The sequence below is a fragment of the Eulemur rufifrons genome, chromosome 7, assembly GCF_041146395.1.
Source record: "Eulemur rufifrons isolate Redbay chromosome 7, OSU_ERuf_1, whole genome shotgun sequence".
NCBI classification, from domain to species: domain Eukaryota; kingdom Metazoa; phylum Chordata; class Mammalia; order Primates; family Lemuridae; genus Eulemur; species Eulemur rufifrons.
This window is the reverse complement of record NC_090989.1, coordinates 6,940,216-6,963,523: the sequence shown is the minus strand read 5'-3', so window position 1 is coordinate 6,963,523 and position 23,308 is coordinate 6,940,216. Positions and strand designations below refer to the sequence as shown.

Genomic DNA, 23,308 nt, shown 5'->3' with positions numbered 1-23,308 from the left:
CTTCCAAAGCAAACAAAGCCTCAAGTGTTGCCCTGTATCCTAAGGGGGGTCCTGCCTAGAGACAGTGGCTGCCGTTGCCTCTGGTGCCGTCCCACCAGGCCCCACTCCCTCACTGACTGGTCACTAACTGGTCCGATTGTCTCTGCTGTTTATGAGCCTCCGTCTTCGCAACGCCACTGAAATATGTTCTCCTAAAGATGTTCCCTGAGATATGACACCGTTCTGCATTGTTTCGCCACATACCAGCATTCATATCCCAGAGTAATCCACCCTCCTTTTAACGGCTGATGACAGCTCCAATGGCTGTGCAAAAATCAGTTGAAGGAAAGGGAAGTCTTGTCGGAAACGAGATTAATCTTGTAACGAGTGTTCAGCCCTGATAACCCATCTGGGCACAGAGCTGCCTAAACTGGAGAGCAATTAACCTTCACCCGGGGAGCTCTGTCCAACCGTTATAAACATTAAAGAGACAGAATCCTTCCCTCCTCCCCATAGACTAAACAACCAGATTTGAATTCCACGTAAATGGCCTCTTTCTGCAGCTGTGCGCTGACAGCAGTGTTCAGGGGGAGAAGGTGGGCGATGGCTCTCTTGATAATGCAGGTAATTTCTGGCCTTGGTTTGGGTGAGCTGAGGTTATTAGCATAAAAAAATCACTCGGAGTATTTTTAAATAAACTCACTAGCTTTGGGGGAGCTGAACACAGTTGGTTTCATGCGGGAACCCACACCGAGATGGGGATACAACTTGAGGTTTTATGGTTTTTTTTTTTTCTCTTTTTTCAACAGTAGGGATATTTGCACTGAGCTAGACCCTCACTCACGCTCAATTTCTCTTTTCTGACATTTGCATGAGTGATGCAGCTGTGGTCACAGAAGGGAGATTTTTTTTCCTTTTTATCTCTGAGAAGTTATTGGCTTTCATGAGGAACAAACCTGTGATCCTGCCTTTATCAGCACATGCTGTAACCGATTGAGCTAACCAAGTTGGCCCATGTCAAATACTGAGTGGTTAGAGACTCTACTAGGAACCCTACAGTTAAAAATAACTTTTACAAACTGGAGAGAACTATCTGAGGTCACTTAACTTATCACTCAGGCAATAGCTTTCTTTAGCATTACTTTATACCGAGGCATTGGATTGTGTTTACGTACATAATACTAACAACAAATAGGTAAAAAAGACAGCCCCTGTAACTTAGAGGTAGCTGCAAACCAATGTAGGGTGCATAACATACCCAGCGTTTACACATGAAAAATATTTAAGTGCATATACAATGTAATACGAGGGAACAGATGTGCTATGTAACTAGCCTGTCTGTTAATATGACTCCAACTCAGATTTTTAAAAATAAAAGGAAAAAATGAAAACATTCATGTAGCATGTCCTAAACAAATTTGTTCCCCTAAGGTTTTGATCCATTCTTCATGATGTCCTAAGACACTCTCAAAACAGCCCATCCTAACATTAGATCTTATCTGTCCTTGAACCCAGTTTCTCTTTTCCAGGGGGTAAGTCATAATATTGTTTGCACACAACCAGGCTGAGTTCCCATGGTAAATCCCACTCCTGCTGGTCTCCAGACTGGCCCAATATCAGTAGTAGACAGTGGCATGCAAGAGGGTGCGCATCACATGGGGAAGTATAACCACACCCTGGGACAAGATATCCTGGTTTGCATTTATAGGCTCAACTGTGCCTTTTTTCTGCCTTGATGACAGTAAGAGAATCCTTATTGTCCCCAGCAGAAGTTGTGAAGGTAAAGCAAGTAGGACTGACTCCTACATCACAGGGATACACACCATCTCCCTATTTGCAGTGAGATTAGATATAAACAAAGGATTCCATTGGTCCAAGTCTCCCAGGCATGCTGGAAGGATATTGGTGTCTTCACCTGAGGCAAGGTAAAATGGACTACAGACACCTGAGCTGGCCAATTTTTCATCCCATGTGTACTGGAAGTAGACAAGGGCAGACACAGACAACATGACAAGAGCCCTTGACCTGGCCCTTAATTTAAATTTGCATTTCTTTCCCAAAACAATCTTGCAGAGTCCTCACTGTCAGTGATGAGATGAAGTTCAACTTTGTACTTGGAATCTGATCCATTTCACAAGAACAAATAACACCTGAATACCTAGGGGCAGATCACGTTTCTGGCTCTAAACCCTCTATGTATATAATCTCAGCAGATATCAAAGACAGAAGACAAGGATGAAATCATGCTGCTGGATAATTATATGAATATATGATGCCATTTTATGAGTTCAGCCTGAGAACTGTATAGGTTCAGCTTGAGGACTTTCATGAAGAAGCCACGAGTCATTTTTTATCCGATGTAAACAGCACACTCATCCATTAGTCTGGGCTGGGCGCCTAGGAGGAGGGTGATTGGCTGCCTGCACAGCAGATTCCCCCGTTGGCTTCCGACGAGCTGTGTGGGCTGCCCGAAGCTTCTTGCGCTTCTTGACAATAAGCAAAATGGTGAGATAAGGGAAACCACAACATGTACTCAGCATCTTGTGAAACTGGAACATTTGCAGAGTAAACACTTTGCCTTACAGTGATTTTATTTTGATTATCATGCTGGATTTAACAATGTTTAATTGGTGACAATCATGCTATAAAGTTTTATGGGGTTTTTTTGAGAAAACTAATTGTACTGACACCTTCTAAAATGTTGTTTACACATAGGTGACTTATATTTAAGCATGAGAGCAGCAATCCGAGCTCCAGCACTTCATCTGTTAGGCACCGTCAAAGAATGGAGCCCTGCTCTTCCCACGGGAAACAGCATGCCAAGGAGAGGCGGCACCCTGAGACATGCCTGTCTCCTTCCCACCTATAGGGGGTTAAATAGTGTGCCCCTCAAATTCACGTCTACCTGGAACCTCAGAATATGACCTTACTTAGAAATAGGGTCTTTCATGAATCGAAGCTTTTAAAAGAAGATAGACAAATGGCCAAACATATGAAGAAATGCTCAACATCACTAATCATCAGGGAAACGCAAATTAAAACCACAATGAGATACCACCTTAGTCCTGTCAGAATGGCTGTTATTAAAAAATCCAAAAACAATAGATGCTGGTGTGTATGCAGAGAGAGAGGAATGCTTATACACTGTTAGTGGAACTACAAATTAGTACAACCTCTATGGAAAATGGTAGGGGGATTTCTCAAAGAACTAAAAGTAGATCTACCATTTGATCCAGCAATCCCACTACTGGGTTTCTACTCAAAGGAAAAGAAGTCATTTTATCAAAAAGACACCTACACTCGAATGCTTATTGCAGCACAAAAATTCACAGTTGCAAATATCTGAAATCAACCCAAGTGCCCATCAATTCATGAGTGGATTAACAAAATGTGGTATGTGTATACATGGAGTACTACTCAGCCATAAAAAGAAATGAATTAATGTCATTTGCAGCAATTGGGATGGAACTGGAGACCATTCTCCTAAGTGAAGTTTCTCAGGAATGGAAAAACAAACACCACATGTACTCTCTAATAATTTGGAACTAATCAATGGGCACACATGGGCACAGAGAGAAGTAAAAATCATTGGAAGTCAAGAAGGGGAGAGGAAGGAGGAGGGGAGGGGCAAAAACCCACCTAACAAATATGATAAACACTATTTGGGTGAGGGACATACTTACAGCCCTGACTTAAGCATTATAAAAGCAATCTATGTAACAAAAACATTTGTGCTCCATTAATATTTTGAAATAAAAACAAAACAAAGTAAAAAAAAATAAAGTCACCTAAAACAATAGGGTCTTTGCAGATGTAATTAATGACTGAAATGAGATCCTACTAGATTGGGATAGGTCCTCAATCCAGTGAGGACACCCTGACAAAGAGGCAGAACGGGACACACAGAGACACAGAGAAGATCACCACGTAATGGCAGAAGGCACAGATAGATGTGTCTACAGCAGTCCCCCCTCACCCGAGGGGCATGTGTTCTAAGACCCTCAGCAGATGCCTCAGACTTCAGATAGTACTGAACCCAACTACCATCAATGGGAACACATTTCTCTTCATGTCTTCCATCCACACATTTAATGCATTTTCCATCTTAACTACGCATTTACCATGCACTGTGGTTGTAGCTTTGCAGTTTGAGGTGTAACAACAACATGAGCACAAATTTCTTTCTCTTCCTTCACAAGTTGATGGATTGGTTCTTCCTATAGATCCTAGCAACCTCAGCATATGATCTTTTCTTTTCTTATAAATACAGAACTGTCACCTTTTCACTGAAAGGAAGCACTCTGTGGTTTCTCTTTGGCATCCCTGGATCACTGGCATCACTATCCTCACGCTTTGGGGCCATTACTGAGTGAAATAAGGGCTCCTTGAGCACAACCACTGCTATCCCATTACAGTGGATCTGACACCCCAGATGGCTGCTAAGTGATAAGCAGGCAGATATTGTCCACAGCATGGAGACATGGACAAAAGGAGGTTCACGTCCCCTATGGAATAGGATGGTTTGAGATTTCATCATGCTACTCAGAACAGTGCACAACTTAAAACCTATGAATTATTTCTAGAATTTTCCACTTACTATTTTTGGACAGTGGTTGAAGTACCAGAAACGATGGAAAGTGAAATTGCAGATAAGGGGGCACTACCGTACAAGCCAAGGAACACAAGGATTGTGGGTAACCACCAGAAACCAAGAGAGGCATGGAACAGACCCTCCGCCTCCCAACCAGAGCCTCCAGAAGGAATCCACCCAGCCAACACCTTGATTTTGGACTTCTGGCCTCCTAAACTGGAAGAGAATAAATTTCTGTTGTTTGAGCCATCAAATCACAGTCATGTGTTAGCGTTGTCCTGAGAAACTAGAACACTACTTGTGGATGCTCTTTTTATCAAAAATCTTGCCATTTGGGGGCATTATATGGTCTTTTTTTTTTTTTTTGCTTTATAGAGTTAATACAATTTTCAAAAGCACTGGAGTTTACACCAAGAATTAAGTTCCTTCCTCCGTTACAGTGACCAGATAGCCTGAATTTTTCAAAATAATACAATTTTTGCAAAATTTTTCGTGTGAACTCCTTTGCCTGACCATGCCCTGATTTTTTTGGTTAGGAAAATCTGGCTCTTGTTCCACTGGGGGAACCGTGTCAAATTCACATTCTAATGGAAATTATCACGTGGGGAGGTGTTTTGACAAACATCTCTCTAAGTTTTATTTGTTTGAAAATAATGTTAGAAGTTAAAAAAAAAAAAACTAATGGAAATTAAAATCTAATTTCCTTAGTATTTTTTCCAACCAACATTTGTGGGCAAATTTGTCAAATTATGATTGTTTCATGCTTCTCGCTCCTCCAAAAAAAAAAATCCTAGCTCTCATAGAACTTCCTTTTAATTATCCTAAAGGCAATTAAGAGTGTACGGATCCAAAGTGTAATCAGGTTGAGAAACAATGAACTCCTAGATGACCAATCAAGCTTCTGCCAACATTCTGATGTGCAAATAAAAGTCATTTCCTTTTCTTTGACCCCTTAAAAACTAGATTATAGTTTCTGTTAGGAGAAGGACCAAGTCAGATTTCTTTTACTCACATATACTGGCAAGTACATGCTTCACTTAGGGAAAGATTCCAACATACATTTGATCATTTATTCATTCATTCAGTCAGCACACATTTATGGAGTAGCACTTTAGGTGCCAGGCACTATGGAAACAATGGTGAGATAAATTCTTAAGTTATTAGATTAAAAGGCAGTTCATTAAAAAAAAAATCTTACCAAGATAATAGAATACTTTAGGTTTTATGAAAGATCACATTTTCATTGGTTTATATATAATATTTTAACCAGTAAGGCTCACTAAGTTTAATGATATGCTTGCTAACTTTAAAATTTAAGTAGGGAATCCAATTTAACTATTGGGCTTAGATAATCTGGTTGTTACTTGCTATTAAAATTAATCTTTATTATAAAGCAGATCAGCTTGCAATTGAATACAAAAAACTTAGCTATTGATGAAAACATTATGCTACATCATATCCATTGCAGTTGTTATTTATATAGTAAGTACTACATTGTAATCTGCCTCATTCCAGTAAATACAGAAACCTTCAGCATGAACTAGTACATTGGAAACTAGCATAGGTATTTGAGATTGTTACAGTTTCATTGAAATTTCAAGGGAGTGACTACATTAACAAAAGAAGAAAAATGAATGGTCCCCGTAATAGCCCATTAAATACAACTTTCCATTAGTTCATGCCCAGAAAGACTTTTTTATATAATGAATTGTAATAGTTGAATATTTAGATGACCCAAAGCAAACCCTGGAAAAATACTAGTAGGTGTTGCCACTCAATAAAAGTGAAAGTGGTGTTTGGTTCTGCCTCATCAAGACAAGTGTCACATAATAAAATGCAAGCTATGAGTTGCCTGGAAACTGTATTTCTGCTTTTAATTTTCAAGTGGAAACATTTCCATCCGCGGCCCAGAAGAGACAGCACACAGCAGCAGCACTACTTGATCCCAGGCAGCCCTGTGTTCATCCCACCGTCCCAAACATGGGCAAAGGACGTGAATAGATATTTTCCCAAAAAAGAAACAAAAATGTCCAACAGGTACATGAAAATGTTCTCGACATCACTAATCATCAGGGAAATGCAAATCAAAAGCACAATGAGATGTCACCCTGCACCTGTTAGAATGGTTATTATCAAAAAGAGATAACAAATGCTGTGTGAGGGTGTGGAGAAAAGAGAATGGGTGTACATTGTTAGTGGGAACCTAGAATGGTGCAGACGTTGTGGAAAGCATATAGAGGCTCCGAAAGAAATGGAAAATAGAACTACTATATGGCCCAGCAATCCCTTTTCTGAGTATTTACCCAAAGGAAATGAAAACTACCTCAGGAAGATATCCACAGCAGTATTCACAGTAGCCAAATTATGTAAACAACCTAAGTGTCCATGAAGGGATGAAGAGATTTTATTAACAAAAAACTGTGATATATACATATAAAATGGAATGTCATTTAGCTTTAGAAAAGGATTCTGCCATTGGCCACAACCTGGATGAACCTGGAGGATGTTATGCGAAGTGAAATAAGCCAGACACGCAAAGACAAACACTGCATGATCTCACTTTTATGTGAAATCTATTAAAAAAAAAAAAAAAAAAGGTGATCTGGGGAATGGGAAGATGTAGATGACAGGATACAAAATAGCAGATCTACAGATACAGGCTCAATAATGTACAACGTGAGGGATGTACTTAATAATATTGTACTGTACTCAGGATTTTTGCTAAAAAGAGTCACACACACACAAAAATGTGTAACTGTGAGATGATGGATATGTTAATTTGCTTCCCTAGAACAATCTTATCACTGTCTATATGTACATCATAGCATCATCTTGTGCACCTTAAATACATACAGCAAAAATTTTTAAAAAAATAAATGACAAAAGTCGAAGTTCAAACCACTTTTTGGGAAAAGTATGGGTTTGTTAAAGTAAGTGGAACATTACAATTATATATCCATCTGGGAAAAATAAAAATGGACTCCATCTTCCATGATATACAAAAGTGAAACGTTACAAGGTACCACCTCACTGATTCGTGCTTCACTCCCACGTGTGTCGTCCAGGCAGTTAGCTATTCATTCATTTACTGACAACCTGCTCCTCACAGACATGACCATCACCAATACAAGGTTACACGACGACAGCCATAGAACTTAAGACATAGAACTTCAACAACCAATGTCTTGAGACTTTCAGGCCTTGCATGAAGTTCCATAGACTCCTAATCACAGACATTCGCCGCACTGTGATAATTCAGCAGGTGCCTGCTCACCTCCTCTAAAGAATGCACCAGCTCCAGCAGTTGTTCGCAACAGGGCCTGACTCCTTAACCTCTAGTTCAACTCCAGAGACCAGCTGTCCCTCCCCACTGCACAAATGCATTCTTTCATGCAATGACATCAGCCAGAGAATAAGGCTAGGGAGGAAACAACGAACCTCTTTCACTCCCCCATCTTTGAATTATGAAAACTATTGGTTTTCTGGGCTCACGAAAATGCAACTGAATTCAGCTGCTGAAAGTCTGGTTAACATGCTGTGTGGCCCATTAACTGGACAAACAATTCTGACTTGTTACGTTTTCTCTACTATCCTCAAAGGAAGAGCATGAAAAGGAAGCAAGTAGCGAACAGTCAGGTGCCAGGTAACAATGTTTTGGGCAACGACACACATGACAGTAGTCCCTTAAGATTATAACGGAGCTGAAAAATTCCTATCGCCTAGCGACATTGTGGGCATCGTAACTTTTGCAGCACAAGGCATTACTCACGCGTTTGTGGTGATGCTGGTGCAAACAAACCTATTGTGTTGCCACAAACAATTATGTACAGTGCATAATAGTTGCTAATGATAATAACCAACTATGCTACTGACTTATGTATTTACTATACCATACTTTTTATCATTATTTTAAAGTGTACTTCTACTTATAAAAAAAAAAAAGTTAACTGCAAAAGAGCCTCAGGGAGGTCCTTCGGGAGGTATCCAGAAGAAGCCATTGTTACCACAGGATGTGAAGGTCCATGCACGTTACTGCCCCTGAAAACCTTCCAGTGTGGAAGTGGAAGATGATATTGATGATCCTGACCCTATGTAGACCTAGGCTAATGTGTGTGTTTGTGTCTTAGTTTTTAACAACAACAACAAAAAAGTTTAAAAGTAAAAAAAAAAAGTTAAATAGGAAAAAGCTAACAGAATAAGGATCTAAAGGAAGAAAATATTTTTTGTACAGCTGTACAATGTGATTGTGTTTTAAGCTAAATATTTTTACAAAAGGATCAAAAAATTAAAAGTTTATACAGTAAAAAAGTTACAGTAATCTAAGGTTAACTTAGTATTGAAGAAAACATTTTTAATAAATTTAGTGTAGCCTGAGTGTACAGCATTTATAAGGTCTACGGTAGTATATGGTCATGTCCTAGACCTTCATGTTCACTCACCACACACTCTCTGACTCCCCCAGGGCAACTTCCAGTCCTGCAAGCTCCATTCATGGTAAGTGCCCTGTACAGGTGTACCACTTTTATCTTTTGTACTGTATTTTTACTGTACCTTTCCTATGTTCAGATATGTTTAAATACACAAATTCCTACCATTGTTATAACAGCCTACAGTATTCAGCACAGTAACATGCTGTACAGGTTGTGTAGCCTGGGAGCAGTAGGTCATACCATACGGCCTACACACGCAGTTGGCTATACCATCTGGGTTTGGGTAAGTGCGCTCTGTGATGTTTGCACAATGGCCAAATCACCTAATAACGCACATTTCTCAGAACTTATCCTGCTGTGGCGATGCATGACAGTACAGGAAAATACTTCCATCCCTTGAAACGAAGCTATAAATACCTAAAGTGTATTGGAGGATTCCTTTCCAAAGACAAACATTGGAAACAAACACAATCAAGAAAGATAACTGATTACTTCAGAAAAATCAAATAAGAGAGTAAATTAGATAAGACAGAGACTAGGATGAGCAAACAACAAAAGATCACAAGAGCTAACTTTTTCTTTACTGTTATTTTTTTATGAGATGAGGTCTTGCTGTGTCGCCCAGGCTGGCCTCTAACTCCTTAGCTCAAGCAATCCTCCTGCCTCAGCCCCCTGAGTAGCCGGGACTACAGCTGTGCACCACACCCGGCCTGCAGCTGATATTTTTTGTACACTGAATCACATTACTGTTCAAAGCACATGCATGTATTAAGCTCTTTAATCCTTGCAACACTACCAAGAAGCAAGTGTCATTATCATTACTGAATCTATTCTACAGATGAGGAAACGGGGCACACAGAAGTATAGCCACCTTGCCAGGGGATGGTGGAACTAGGACCTGTCTCCGGGCAGGCCGGATCTGCCCCATGCTAAGGAACTGAGTCCTTAAGAAGGGACAAAGGGACTTAATTTCTAAATCACAAAAAGTTCGGCCCTTACTCCTCTTTTTTCTCACTCTCTCTGACAAAAAATGAAATGAATCGAAAAGTACCATTAAAAATGAACTGGATTTCTCAAATGTTGTTATTCTTTTTAAAGAATACATCAGTGCACATGGAGAAAAGCCCAAAACATCAAAACAAGAATCAAGTATTAACAGAACCTTTATTGCCTAATATCAGTTATTTTGATTTCCTTTTCTAATTTTTTATTTTCTAATCTCCTATAATAACTGTTTTTGAAATGGGGAAAAAGAACTAAGTTTTTATTATTGTTATTGTTTCAATGATGTATTATTCCACAGATATATGGAACCTGTATTTGCTACAGGCTAAACAAAGCAAAACAAATGAACAAAACCAATCCTGGTGCCAGGCAAAGGTGACCTTCAGAGAAGATGCCAGTTGGAGCTGCCAGTCCATCAGGTGTCAAAGATGAGCCTATCTACTCTCTGGTCCTGCACCAGCATCACCCAACTGTGACCCAGGCAGCCCTGGAACCAAGACCAACCCAGGAGACCAGGAAGGTCATCTTGCACAGAAGCAGAAATGTCAGGAGGTAGCATGTGTAAGGAAGCATGTTGGAAGATGCTGCGTGGAGTTTCAGTAAAAGGTTACAAATGTGTACAAGAACTGTTTAGGGTAACAAAGGCAGAGGAAGAAAGTCCAACAGCCGGATATTGAGATTTTACATAGCGTTTCTTCCAAGAAGACAAGCAAAAGTATGTAAAGAAATTAATCTCCAAAGGAAAATATCTCGTTGAGCAATTTCATTTCAATTCGATTTCATTTTAAATATAAAATACATATATATATATATATATATATATATACACACACATATATTGAGTGACTGTGTAGATAAAGGCATTAGCACATATTAGTGATACATTAACATCTTCATGAGACATAGCAACATATGACCATGTCTGGCAGCTTCTCAGCGCCAAATGCAGTCTCTGCCCTCAAGCTGGCAGTCACTGACACTTAGGGACTATGCGGCCAGGCAGAATGCTCTGTCAGACCCTGTCTTCTTCTCCATTGCAATGCGAAGCTCACTGGCATTTTCTGATCACCAAAGGAGATGCTTCACCAAGATGTGACCCGGCAATGCATGGCTGCTCAGTTTTCTGATTATTTGAAGGACCTGCAGGAGATCTGGGTGGAGCGGTAGATTTCCACGTTTGGAGCATGTAAACATCACTTCTTGGTGCTTTGCCAGTGCTTGAGTTGAAGGGCTCTCGGGTGCTATTTATTTTGCTTAGTTTATTGTTCGGTGTTATTGTTTGTTGACTTGCTATATTTTTTTCTTCTACAAAGGGGCTAGTCAGTAAGGACGTATCCTGCAGATGGGTAACTGATGATTCCCTATTGTTCAGTGTTTGTGCTCTGCGCTTTTATTTGCTTTGGTTCAAAGGGCCTAAACAATGCATTTGTTGGAATTTAATAACTGGTGTAAAATCAGCACAGAGAACAATCTGTGAGCCGAAATTTTTGTACCTAAATCTGGGGATCTCTATTTGATAAAGAAAGCAAAATCTAAAATGACCTTTCCATTAACGAGCTACAGAAAAGGCCTTCAGCTGAATCTGAGATGTACTTGTTTTCCACCAGATACTAAAGCACTAGGCTCCCAGATCGTTTTCCATAAACATGTCCAGTCTAGTCTGTACTCGTCATCTTAAGACCAGCGAGCAGATTACACCAAGGATGAGAATAAGAGACCAAAATCATTACTTTAGAAACTTCCTATTTTCACCTGCTTCAAGACACAGAATTCTCTTAGAAAATCTGGAGTGACAGGCTTATTCCCCTCGGAGAGGAGATAATGAAGAACGAACCACACATTCGTGGGAGGAAGTCCCCCCGGGAGGCTTTCCTGCGCTGGTGCTCCCTGGTTGGGCTGGCTATCTGGGTAGGAAGTGAACGCAGGAAGTATCTGTCTACAAACCCTTTATCCTCAAGGTAATTGCTGTAGCAGCATTTTACTGTTTACCAAAGCAGTAAACATGGGATCTAAAAAAAGATGTTTTCCATCTCCAGAGGACAAGGCTTAAAAAACAAATACGTGCATTTATTTTATAACCAGCTTCTTATCAAAACTGGCTACAAGAGACGTGTGATTCTGATAGTGAGTCAATGGGAACAACTTCTTGGGTAGGACAGAAGGGCCCTCGCAGGGGTGAACAAGAAACAAAAGCGGAATTTCTCCACTAGAATGCCTCCTTAGCAGAGTAAATTTTATTACTTTTCTTCTTGGCTTAACATAGACTTAACTGAGTTCATATTCTTTGGCTTTAAAGGATGGTAAAGTCAACAAAACTATCCATGTTAGTTCAAACTGGTGGAATGGATAATTCAGAAAGTTAAATAACTCATAAAGTCACTTATATTTGACCTTGGACAATATTCTTATTTTTTATGTAGATATAAACATGTTTCTCATTCTAGGAGTTCGTAAAGATGAAGTGAAACGGGCGAACTCGGAAGTAGACGTGTAGCTACTGCTTTTGATGGCTTCACCTGGCACAGGCTGAGCCTCCTGCTCAACCTTCCTCCTTACCTCTTACTTCTGGATGAAAAGCTCGGGAGCCTGCCTGTCCCAGATCTCGGGGGCGGGGGGGGGGGGGGGCGGCGGGAAGAGAGATGATCAGGCGTCCTGCGAGGCAGCTTGGAGTGAATGAAAACAGGTCCAGGAAGGACCCCTGAGTATTCCAGAGGCTTGGGAGGGTCGCCCTCATCATCACTGCTGTTCTTTATGTTCTTCAAACCGCATCCAGGGTGGGTAGTGGTGGCAGTGAGAGAGAAAGCGGCAGGAGGGAAAGTAGGGGGCAGAGAGGAGCAGAGGGGAGCGGGGCCCCAAGTCCCCTCCCAGGACCTGTGTGTACAGCGTCAGCAAGCCGGGGACTCTCTTAGCATCGTTCTAAGCAATGGCCAATGCAGATAAAGCACTTGCAAATAAGTGGGAACTCCCTGTGTCTGCCAGAGTTTTTATTTCATAATAACGAGAAAAGAACATGCTAGTTGGAGAAAAATGGACAAATTGACTACTTAAAACAAACAAACAAAAAAAACACCAATTCACAAACTGTTGTAGAATTGAAAAAAAAAAGAAAAAGAAAAAGCTTTTCATGGATTCCCTGATTTTAGTCCCAAAAGGAAAATTTATTTGGGCTAAATGAATAGTAAAATTAGCTAACATTTATTAAGAAGCTGTGTTAAATACAGTTCTGAGCTCTCCTAGCTCCGGGGGTCTCACCATAACCCTGTGAAGTAGGAAGAGTTGCTCTCGCTGTTTTACAGATGGGAAAGCCTAGATACTGTGAGGCTAGGATTTTTCAAAGGTGAAATGTCCAGGAAGTAGAATACCCAGAGGTTGAACCCCAAAAGCCTGCTGAGATCCCACTCCCCCCAACCATGCACAGGCCTCTGAGACCCGACGGGGCCGCTCCTGCTAACTCCCTGTGGTTCTGACAGCAGCAGGGTCATCCAACATCAGGGAGGCGAAGGCTGTGCAAACCCTCTCCACCTCCCCGTAACAGAACTCGGGCCAGGAGGGTGAATTTACCTGCCAAGGTCCCGCAGCATCAAACTAAAGCCCCGGGCCACCACCTCCCAGACTGGCCTGTTCCACTTTCCCCTGCCAGCTGATCCGTCCATGCCTCCCATCCCCTGCGTGGAAGACAATCCTTTGCCCACAGAGGCTCCTTTAAGGATGCCATGAAGAAATAGACAGCTTCAAGTACCTCTCTGGGAAAAGGTAAATGCGGGCTGCGCTCTCCTTATTAACCTTCATGTTTTTGATGCTCTTTGGAACGTCAGGTAACACATACACATAATACGGATGCAGAGAGGTCTATGCAATATAAAACCACATACTTTTTTAACTTGGAGCAACATCTTGGGAAATCTACCTCAAATTGAGACACAAACTAACTGTGTTGACAGATTCCGAAGTGTTGTTTCAACAGTTTCTTCTTCCTCAAAGGTGAGCATCACATGCACAGTGTCCACTCTAAAAAATAAGACCCCAAAAAACCCAATGGGGCCCAAAGAGCATGGAGATGATAAATTCACTGTTGGTTGAAGATTTGAATAAATGGCCTTGCAAGAAAGTGGCGGTGGTGGGGGTGGGGTCCTTTTTTTTCAGTGCTGGCTCTGTATCAATACTCATTAAATTAAAAAAAAAATCAATGCACTGTTTGCTGTAATATAATGTCACGATGGCAATGGAGAGTTTAAATCATGGAGGTGGAATGATTTAAAAGTGGAATGTGTTCAATGCAAGAGTGCAGAATCTTTGCACGATGTTCTTTATTACACTTTCAAAATTTCAACATGCATTGTTTTTAACAAAACTGTTTGAAGCAACAGCCCTGATGTTAATGTTATGATTGGATTCCGATGTGGTGCTTTAAAAATAAATCATTTCTTTTTGAAATGTCTCGGCACTTATCTGTGCACAACAGCAGATTACTGTTCTTCCCAGAGTTTCATTCCATGAGCCCCCTGCTGAAAGACTTGGTAAAGCCTCACGGAAAACTCTGACCTGCCTTTTCATTATCGACGCCCAAGACGAGAGCAAGGAAGTTGATACTTGGGGCGAGGAAATTTAAGTCAGCAGCTGATCTGGAATCTGGAACCACTGCCCCTTGGATATTGCCAAATATGGAAAGAATTCTTGTCACCAAGCAAATATAGAATGGGGTGCTAGAGTTTTAGCTCTCGAATTTTCCAGCACTTTGTTTTGATTAGCCACCTAGAGTATAATAACTGTTGCCTGTGGGATTTTTCACGCCAGAGTGGAAAATATAAAGTAGCCAGTTATAATCATTTTCATTATCAAATTATTTAATGTGTTACCATGTTATTTAATACATCATGTTTTCTCTGTACAGTAATTCATTATTTGGGGACAGGGCAAATAGCAGGAACAGAGATCATACGATGACAGAGAGAGGAAAGACAGATTTGTGACACTTGTATGAGTGCCTCAGCTTTTCCACCCCTTGTCCTTATCTGTACAAAGGCAGCAGGGCCCAGGTTTCTACGAGGATCACATGAGACGACGTGAGAGTTTAGCACAAGGCCTGGCATGTGACAAGCAGTTATGATGCCAGTTTGGATTATGAATTCAAGACACTACCTATAGCTACATTTTTCAAAGTATTTTTCTATGCTTTTTTAAACAGCAATTTAAGTCCATTTAGTTAATTTTACTTTACTAGGAGAAATATCTCTAAAGACAAGAGACTTCTGTTTGAAATCTACAATAGTGATTATATTACTTTGATATCTTAACTTCCTCTTTCTGACTTCAAAGAATTCTAATTAACATTTATGTTATGAAGTATTTATTGAACCTCTACACTCTTCCAGTCATTGGTGAGGATACAGAAGAGGTGGACAGGGTATCACTAGAAACGGGCTCTGTGACTTCAGGGGGTGGACATAAAGCACTCACATTCACAGACACGCACAAGCAAAGCTGGGTGAATGTGCTGACAGAAGGAAAACGAAGAGTGGGAGAAGACAGATGAGGATTGATCTTAAACTTTATAAAACATCTCTTGGCCAAGCTCAATAGGGGAAATGTGGAAACTAAGTTAGACCAAACAGGGAAAGTATGAATAAGGAAAAAGAAAAAAAAAGCCAGAGGTCACAATGGACCACTAGTTAAAATAGATTTACAGCAAACAAATAAACAAAAGTAATGAAATACTAAAATTAAAGAAGTACAGATAAAAATGAGACTCAGTTCTTGCCTTTCAGAATCGCAAAGATTCAAAGAGTGAAACGTGCAGGGTTGCTACGGTTCAGTGTGGAACTGGCCTCGCACGTGGCTAGAAGGAGTGGGAATTATTACAACCCTTCCTGAGAGTAAACTGACAATTACTCTTTTTAAGTTGGAAGATATTTAAATTCGGCAGACTTTAAAAATGCATATGCCCAGTGGCCCAATAATTACTTTCTAAGCACCAATACTGATAAAAATAATTTTTAAAAACTAGAGAGCGGGTGCACTGCAATGTGATCAGTGCCAACTGGCAAGCAGCATTATCTCCTGCAACAGGTATTGGCTATAAAAATCATAAATCTTATTTCAGATGGACTATAACAAAGCGCAAAAATTCTGCTTATCGAAAATTTCTAGTGACATGGGGAAAGGTCTGTCAAACGCTGTTAGCTGAGAAGAGCAGGACAGATGTCAGGGATGGAAGGGCAGAAGAGACAGTGAAAAGACACATGTCATAACGCTAACGTAATAGTTTTCTCTGGCTGGTTAGGCTGGTTAGGATTTGGGACAGTTCACACTGATGTTTCAGAAATTTTCTCTACAATGAGAATCTTTCAAGTTTATAATTTGTACAAAGGAACAAGATACATTTTCGCAAAACGAATGGGTAGGCAGGACAGTGGAGGTGTCCAGAGAGGCATCTGTCCCCCTTCCACAGCTGCGGCTGCCACAGCAGTTCCGAGCCAGCCCTCTGGCCAGCGCCACCTTGAGCGACCCCCTGGATGCTCCGTCGGCCCACGTGCAGCTACCTGCCCTGCCACCTGCACATGAGGACCCACGCAAACTCCCTCCTCCCACGTGCCCTGTCTTGTTGCCACCCAGGCCCAGCTCTGCCCCGCCCTGGGCACAGGAGGCCACACATGAGCACAGAGTCCGTGGTTGTGGGCTTCCCAGCTGCAGCAGGGAAATGGCAAATGCAGAAAGCATGAAGAGCAGACCCAGAAAGACAACGTGACATAGTAGGGAAGGTTAAATCAAGACACTTGTAGTGTCTGATGGCATCTGCCATTCACTGAGCACCAGCATAAGACAGGATATCGCCATGATGGTCTCATTTTACAGGTGAGGAAACTGAGGTCAAACAGGGTAGGTACTTTGCCAAGGCTCGTGAGATTAATAAGGATTCGAATGCAGGTGAGTCTGTGGTCACATAAAGTAAGAGAAACACTCTCAGGGCTGATCTGACAGAGTCCCCGGGGCAGGGGCAGCTCTCCCATATCCTGTCGCGCAGAAGGAGGGATGGTCTCTTGCAGCAGTTGGGGCTTTCACTGGCTCCGAGGAGAGACCCTGCCAGAGCAGAGCGTGCCACCAAACACTGCAAAGGCTCGGAGACGTCCCTGTGAAATCCCCTTCTCTGAGTCTTCACATTTCTGAGACGCTCTTATAGGTTGGCTTCCCCGTGGCCTCTCGTATTATGATTTTCCTATGTGTCAGCCGTTAAATCAATACATCTGCCAAGGTATTGGGATGCCAATAACTGCTTTCCCCCCTTCCACAGACGGAGTCTCATTCTGCAGTCTAAATGGCAGAAGTCATCTTTTCCTGAAGGCATCGGGAATGGTCTTATTTATGTTTTATGTACACTTTAACAAATGTGTGTGTGTGTGTGTGTGTGTGTGTGTACGTGCATTTAAATAAAAGCCTGTTTTGCAAAACAACCATTTAATGAAATAATCACATTAAAGAAAATATAATTTGGAAACGGTTCCATTTCAGAATGTTCTCTGAGAGCACTGCAGTCCTCTGGGGAAAAATGTCCACAAATGTAGTTGTTCCCAGTCCTGCTGTCCTCAGCCACTGAGTCAGTGGACCCTGGACGCTGACATGGGTGCACACACACACACACACACACACGCAGAGTGCACACCCAGAGTGCACTGGGATTGCGGGCCGCATCACAGAGGGCAGCGAGTGGAAGCAGCAAGTCATTTTAAGATAATGACCCGTAAAGCCACTTTTCGGCAAGGACAGAAACTCGGGGCCTGCTCTGAGATGACACATACACAGCAGGACAGCAGCACTTACTTTGCACTTGGCCTTCTGTCCACAGAATTGCCCCAGAGTAGCAAGGAACGAAGCAACTTAAGTTGCTTAAGTTAAGTCGGTGGGCTGACGAAAAACCATCTATCTGTAGCTATGAAACTCATTAGTCACATCCATCAGAATCCGACGGGGAGGTTAACTTCCTTCATATACCTCTTAGTTTTAATAGTTTTCCTTCATACGTGATGCCAAATACCCAGTGAGTACCTGACATAGGCGAGCGTGACCAGATAGAACATGCTATGCTTTTAAATTAATAAAACCAACTCCCATCACCTCGTTTCGATTATCATCAAACCTCCAACCTCTGTTAGTTGGAGGAAAGCGATTTCTCCAGGCGAGTCAGCAGAGCCGTCCAGGGTGCCCTCGCCCTCCGCTGAGCCCGTTAGTAACTTTCCACATCCTGCCTGGCCCCGAGCTGCTCTCCACTCCCGCCGCTGCCTGCGTCTGCTCTCTCAGGGCCCTGCAGTGTCAGATCTCCGTGACAAGGGAGAATCCTCCACGGTTCCATTTCAAAGGTTAAGGATCTTTAAACTCTAGGATCAAGGCTGGCAAGCTGGGGTGCATGGATGCCCTAAAAGGCCCAAGGACAAAAATCCGTCTCTGTTGTAATGCTATGCATCTCCTGGCACACGCGGGAAGGCATTATTCTAGGACGGACTGGAAGCTTCTTCGAACTTCCCAAATGGTAGATGGCATTGAAATTAAAGGATCAGGGAAGTCTTTGGGGAATTCGATTAAAACTCCTAATTGAAGTGCAACGAAGTGTCAAGGATAGCAGCAGGCTCCTCGAAGGCTGTGCGCAAACACCGTGCTGTTCTGTGGGGAAGGCAGGGTAGGTGGTGTGGAGCACCCAGGCACCTCTCGGTATTGTCAGATGGCACAGACGCCCGGGGGAAGCACCAAGGCTGATGTGAGGCTTGTTTGCATACAAGGACACCAGCTTTGCTGCTCCCACATTTTCATTAGAACTCTCAGCCTGATCTTAAATTCCAGGGGGCCTTAGAGATATACGGGCGCTCTCACAGAAGCCCCTAAAACTCCCTTACTTCTTCCAAGCAAACCATTTTGCTCCCAATTTTAAATTAGCAAGGGAAAATGATGTTGAGAATCACAAAGACTGGATAAGAATATTTAGCTTTCCATATTGTTTCTGAGGATCTCACAAATATTAATGCAAAAAAAAAATGCCACTCAGATGTGAAGTACCAACTTAACAAATTCAGAGCATCTGATACCTAATGGACTAATTGGTTTATTTACTGAAACAACGAAGAACAGAATGCATTTGAGACTGAACATTGTCTGTACGAGGTTCTGTTTCCTAATTGCAGTGGACAGCCATCATTTTCCCTATGCTAATTTGAGCTTTGCACTAACATAATTAAAACTGTAGTCATCAAACTCAGGACCTCCTTTTTCCACTCTATAAACAAGGCTATAAAATCATCTCATTACTTTACCCAGGAAACCTGCCAGAAACATATCTTAAAGGAAGTTACCTATAAAGAGGGACTCTTAACAGAGGATTTTTAAAAAATTCACTGGAGTCATTTTACAGGTTCACTTGGTATATATACAACATACATATAATACAATGTAATAAAATGTTAAACCAAGAATAGTATTCTAGACAAGTGTAAACTATTTCCCCAAATTTATTCAGAAAGGCACAAAACATTCAAACTTCAAAACTAACTTCATATTTTCATAGATATAAACTTTTTAACACATTAGTATGTCTGCAAAATGTCCCCTACCTTCTAAAAGATAGCTTGTTATTTCAATGTCTTTTTCAATCCATTTTTTGAGGAAAAAAACCACATAAGATTGTATGCAAGCTACTCAAGATTTAGAAAGAATATTTCATTTAATTGTTATGAAATGCTGATATAAATAAGAGTGAACATAAGAACAAAAGGGTAGCATTTTCGGTTATAAAAATCAAGTAATTTCTACTTGTGTAGCTGAAAGTGGAGCACATTAAACCCCCAATTTTGAAATTCCTTTCTATTATATTATATTTCAGCAGACTCCAATCCTTGAAGCCAAGAAAAGAAAAATCTCTATGAGGTGAAAGTCTTTGGTACATGAATTTTTAAAATACTATTGAACGCAGCTCGAGAAATAAAACATACCTTGAGCAAAAAAAAGCTGAACAGAACTTCTGAAACACAATTTATATGGGGCATGTTCGTCAAATCCTCTAATACAAACATTTCAAATTACGAAAATACCAAACCAAAGAGGAGTTTTGAAAATGCCTTGGTCCAATTCTGGGCTAATTTCCATTTCATGAGCTTTCCGACTAACTGAAACCCTTGATAAAAACACAACCAAACGCTCCTCACCTTTATGCAGCAAAACTAAAGGCATGCAACAAACACAGCTTGCTTTTGCCTCTGCTCAGTGTTAGCTTTTGCTTCTGATTTTTCTCATTTCTACAAATGTCACCAAGGTATGGTGGCCTTGAAAATATTTTAACAGACCATCACCTCATAGACTGTATACCACTGTCTTGCATTTACCATTAAATTGGGTTCATTTCCAGGAATTTGGCCGTATTTAGGTTTCCACCTATGCAGAGTTACCTCCACATTAGTCTCTGTATGCCAACTCCTAGAAACATTTGCAAGAAAACACATCAGACCCAACACCCCAGAGCAGAGAACCAGCAGGCCATTGCTTTCCAATCCCCACAAACCCAACATCACTAGGAACAAATCTTACTCACAGAGCACAGAGGAGTAGGTATTTTATTAAAGATAAACACAGAACAGAACAAACTAAAATTACCACCGCTTGCGTTATATGAGACTCTTAGTTCTTGGCATGGAGGTCCCACAAGTCAAGTCAATATTTGCAAGTCCCATTACCAATAGCCACTTGCCGAGCATCTCTGCGTTTCCACGGGGACTGGCTGGCATCCCTGATGCTAAGGAGTCACTGAAGAACCTCCAAAAGTTCATCATTGACAAGCCCATCTTTTGCTTTACCCTGCCTTGCAACCTCTCCGAGCCTGCTGCCTTTTCTCAGACACACATCCAGGCACCGTTAGGGATAGTTCAAGAATCTGAAAATTCAGAAGCGCTCCGAAAAGGCTTTGCAAAAGTAATCCACGGCACTCAACAGTGAATTTAGAAAACCCAATTTTTTTCTGAGTTTGAAGTTTTTAAGCCTTGCGGATGGTTGGAGTAGGAAAAAGGAAATTTACTAGGCAGTGCAAAGGAAATCTTGTTGTCCTCTATTGTGGCAGTGGGGGTGTTGCCCAACCCTGACTTATCTGCCTTGATAAAGGAAACCAAAGAAAAGAGTAACAAGAACAAGATTTTGTCAAATTAAAAGGAACCCTTTCCTTACCTTAATAGTGCTGGCCATAATGCAATCAAGTTTATTGATCGTTAATAAATGTTAATAATAATTATTGCTTCTCTCTGACCAGAAAGTAGTTTTGATGAGGTTGTTTAGAGCGGATGAGATTGTGCTAAGTCTGGGAAATGAAGTCAGCCAATGGCAGGAAGAGGTTTCTATTGGTCCTGGCTGCCCAGCCCGAAGAAACAGGATATTTGGGAGTGGAGAGATAAGAGACCCTGAAAACAATGTTGTTTTTCTTGATGATATGCAGCCAGGAGATTTTTTTTTTTTTTTTAATTAAAAAAAAATGGCATCAATTGCCTGGGACTGTGACGGCCACAGCAGGTGTGACCGGTGTGGGACGCTGCACGGAGACCAAGGCAGGATGCAGGTGCGGCGAGGCGCTGGGTGGCTTTGCATGGGCTGCGAGCACCTCGGGGCCCAGGCTCGAGGGCACCCTACCGCCGGGAGCCAGCCCTCCGCGGCCTGCTTCTCTGTGGAATTAGCAGCCGACTAGGACGCAGGACTTGAGCTATCCTCTCCTAAAAGGAAACTTTGCAGGTGGAATTTATTTCATGTCAATAATAATCATGTTTAATAATGGCCACTTGCTCACTGGTTTTATTAACAACCTATATTTAGTCTATATTTCAAATGAGTGTTCTAGAACAGTTTCATTTTCCTCCTTTCAAATAAATGCAATTTTATTTGCTCCACAACAAATGAGTCGAAAACGCAAAAACTCTAGAATCAAAGTAAATAAGAAAAATAAAGAGGAAAACATAAACCTGTCAAAGTCTCATTTTCAAATATTTATTTAAAATCCAAATAACTGAAGCTACTACAAATGCTTTAGAATGTCAGCGAGCCGGTCCCACTCTGACAAACATCAGTGTTACAGACAGCGGGGCCTGCGAGAGCCCTAGGCTGTCCGGGATGTCAGGTGAAGACCATATTAAGTGTTTAAAATCCAAGCTATAAGTTCAGGGTCACAGTTCTGTTTGCTACTCGAAGGAAGTACAACTAATGCAGGCCTGAACATTCCTTAGGGGATTCGGGGACTTTAATTACTCATTTTCAGGAAATTACTTGTTCTCTGGAAGAAACAACATTTTGCTTTGAATCCAGCTACACGAAAGTTGGGCCCATGAAGAGGTGTGGTCTCGACAGGGGAGCCACAGAACACAATAGACCAAATCCGGAGTCATCGGGCAACTGCTGGTTTCAGAGGCGGACGTTCGGGAGCTGATTTCACTTGGACTTCGGGCCTCTGTAGGTCAGAGTTCTGTACACTGGCCCAGGTTGTTCTTGCTTGTCTTTCCTTCTCATTAAAACAGAAACACAAGGAGGAAGAAGGGAAGGAAGCACAGGAAGAGGAGGTGGAGGGGGAGGAGGAGGGAAAGAAGAGAAGGGCAAGAAGAAAAGGGAGGAATGGAGATGGAGAAAAAGGAGGAGGAAGAGAAGGAAAGGAAAGAGAAGGGAGGGGAGAGAGAGAGAGAAGGAAAGAAGGAAGGAAGGAAAAAGAGAGAGAGAGAGAGAAAGAAAGAAAGAAAGAAAGAAAGAAAGAAAGAAAGAAAAGAAAAGAGAGAAAGGAAGAGAGGACATATATCGTAAGAAATCTCACTCCGTGTGAAAATCAGAACCTGACAAGTTCTCAGCACCTACATTTCGAGGGAGTGTTGACTTCCGCTCTTTTCATCTCTGAACAATGAATAAGATGGCAGGCTGATTAAAATTTTGCTTCCCCTAAAATTTCAAAGTACACAGTTGTTTTATCTGGGCAGCTTCCACTAGAATTCTGGAGAGCTGAGGGAAAAAAGCTCTCTCGGCTCCACTGAGATTCCTTGTTTTTTTGTTCTCTCCTAAGAAGCATCAATTTAAAATGTTAACTCCGGTCTCCCAGTAAGCAGTGCTCCGTGATGGATTTGCCAAACACCAGCTTTAAATAAGATGCTCCCTTTGCTAACGAAATAGCCATGGAAGAATATTCTGCGCGGTCACACCTCGCCCAGGCCTCCTGCCTTCTAACCCAGCCCTTACGCGTTCGCTGCGGCGGGAAAGCACCAACCCTTGTACGGGGACCTCGTTCTTCAATGATGATCTGACCATAACTCCT

The 23,308-nt window shown here is 41.6% G+C and overlaps 1 protein-coding gene across 4 annotated transcripts in view; it reads right to left on the bottom strand.

Moving 5' to 3' along the window:
* ERG (ETS transcription factor ERG) overlaps positions 1–23,308 on the bottom strand; it is a 189,493-nt gene that overhangs the window by 92,442 nt on the left and 73,743 nt on the right. For 2 of the 4 annotated variants that reach the window (XM_069472289.1, XM_069472290.1), the window contains exon 1: positions 21,199–21,313. The exons of 1 other annotated variant lie outside the window; for it this stretch is intronic. In XM_069472289.1, the coding sequence (XP_069328390.1) occupies positions 21,199–21,216 (18 nt within the window). In that variant the 5' untranslated portion in view covers positions 21,217–21,313. Of the gene's footprint in view, positions 1–21,198; positions 21,341–23,308 lie in introns of those variants that run through there. One more of the 4 variants, XM_069472291.1, reaches the window with a different exon arrangement.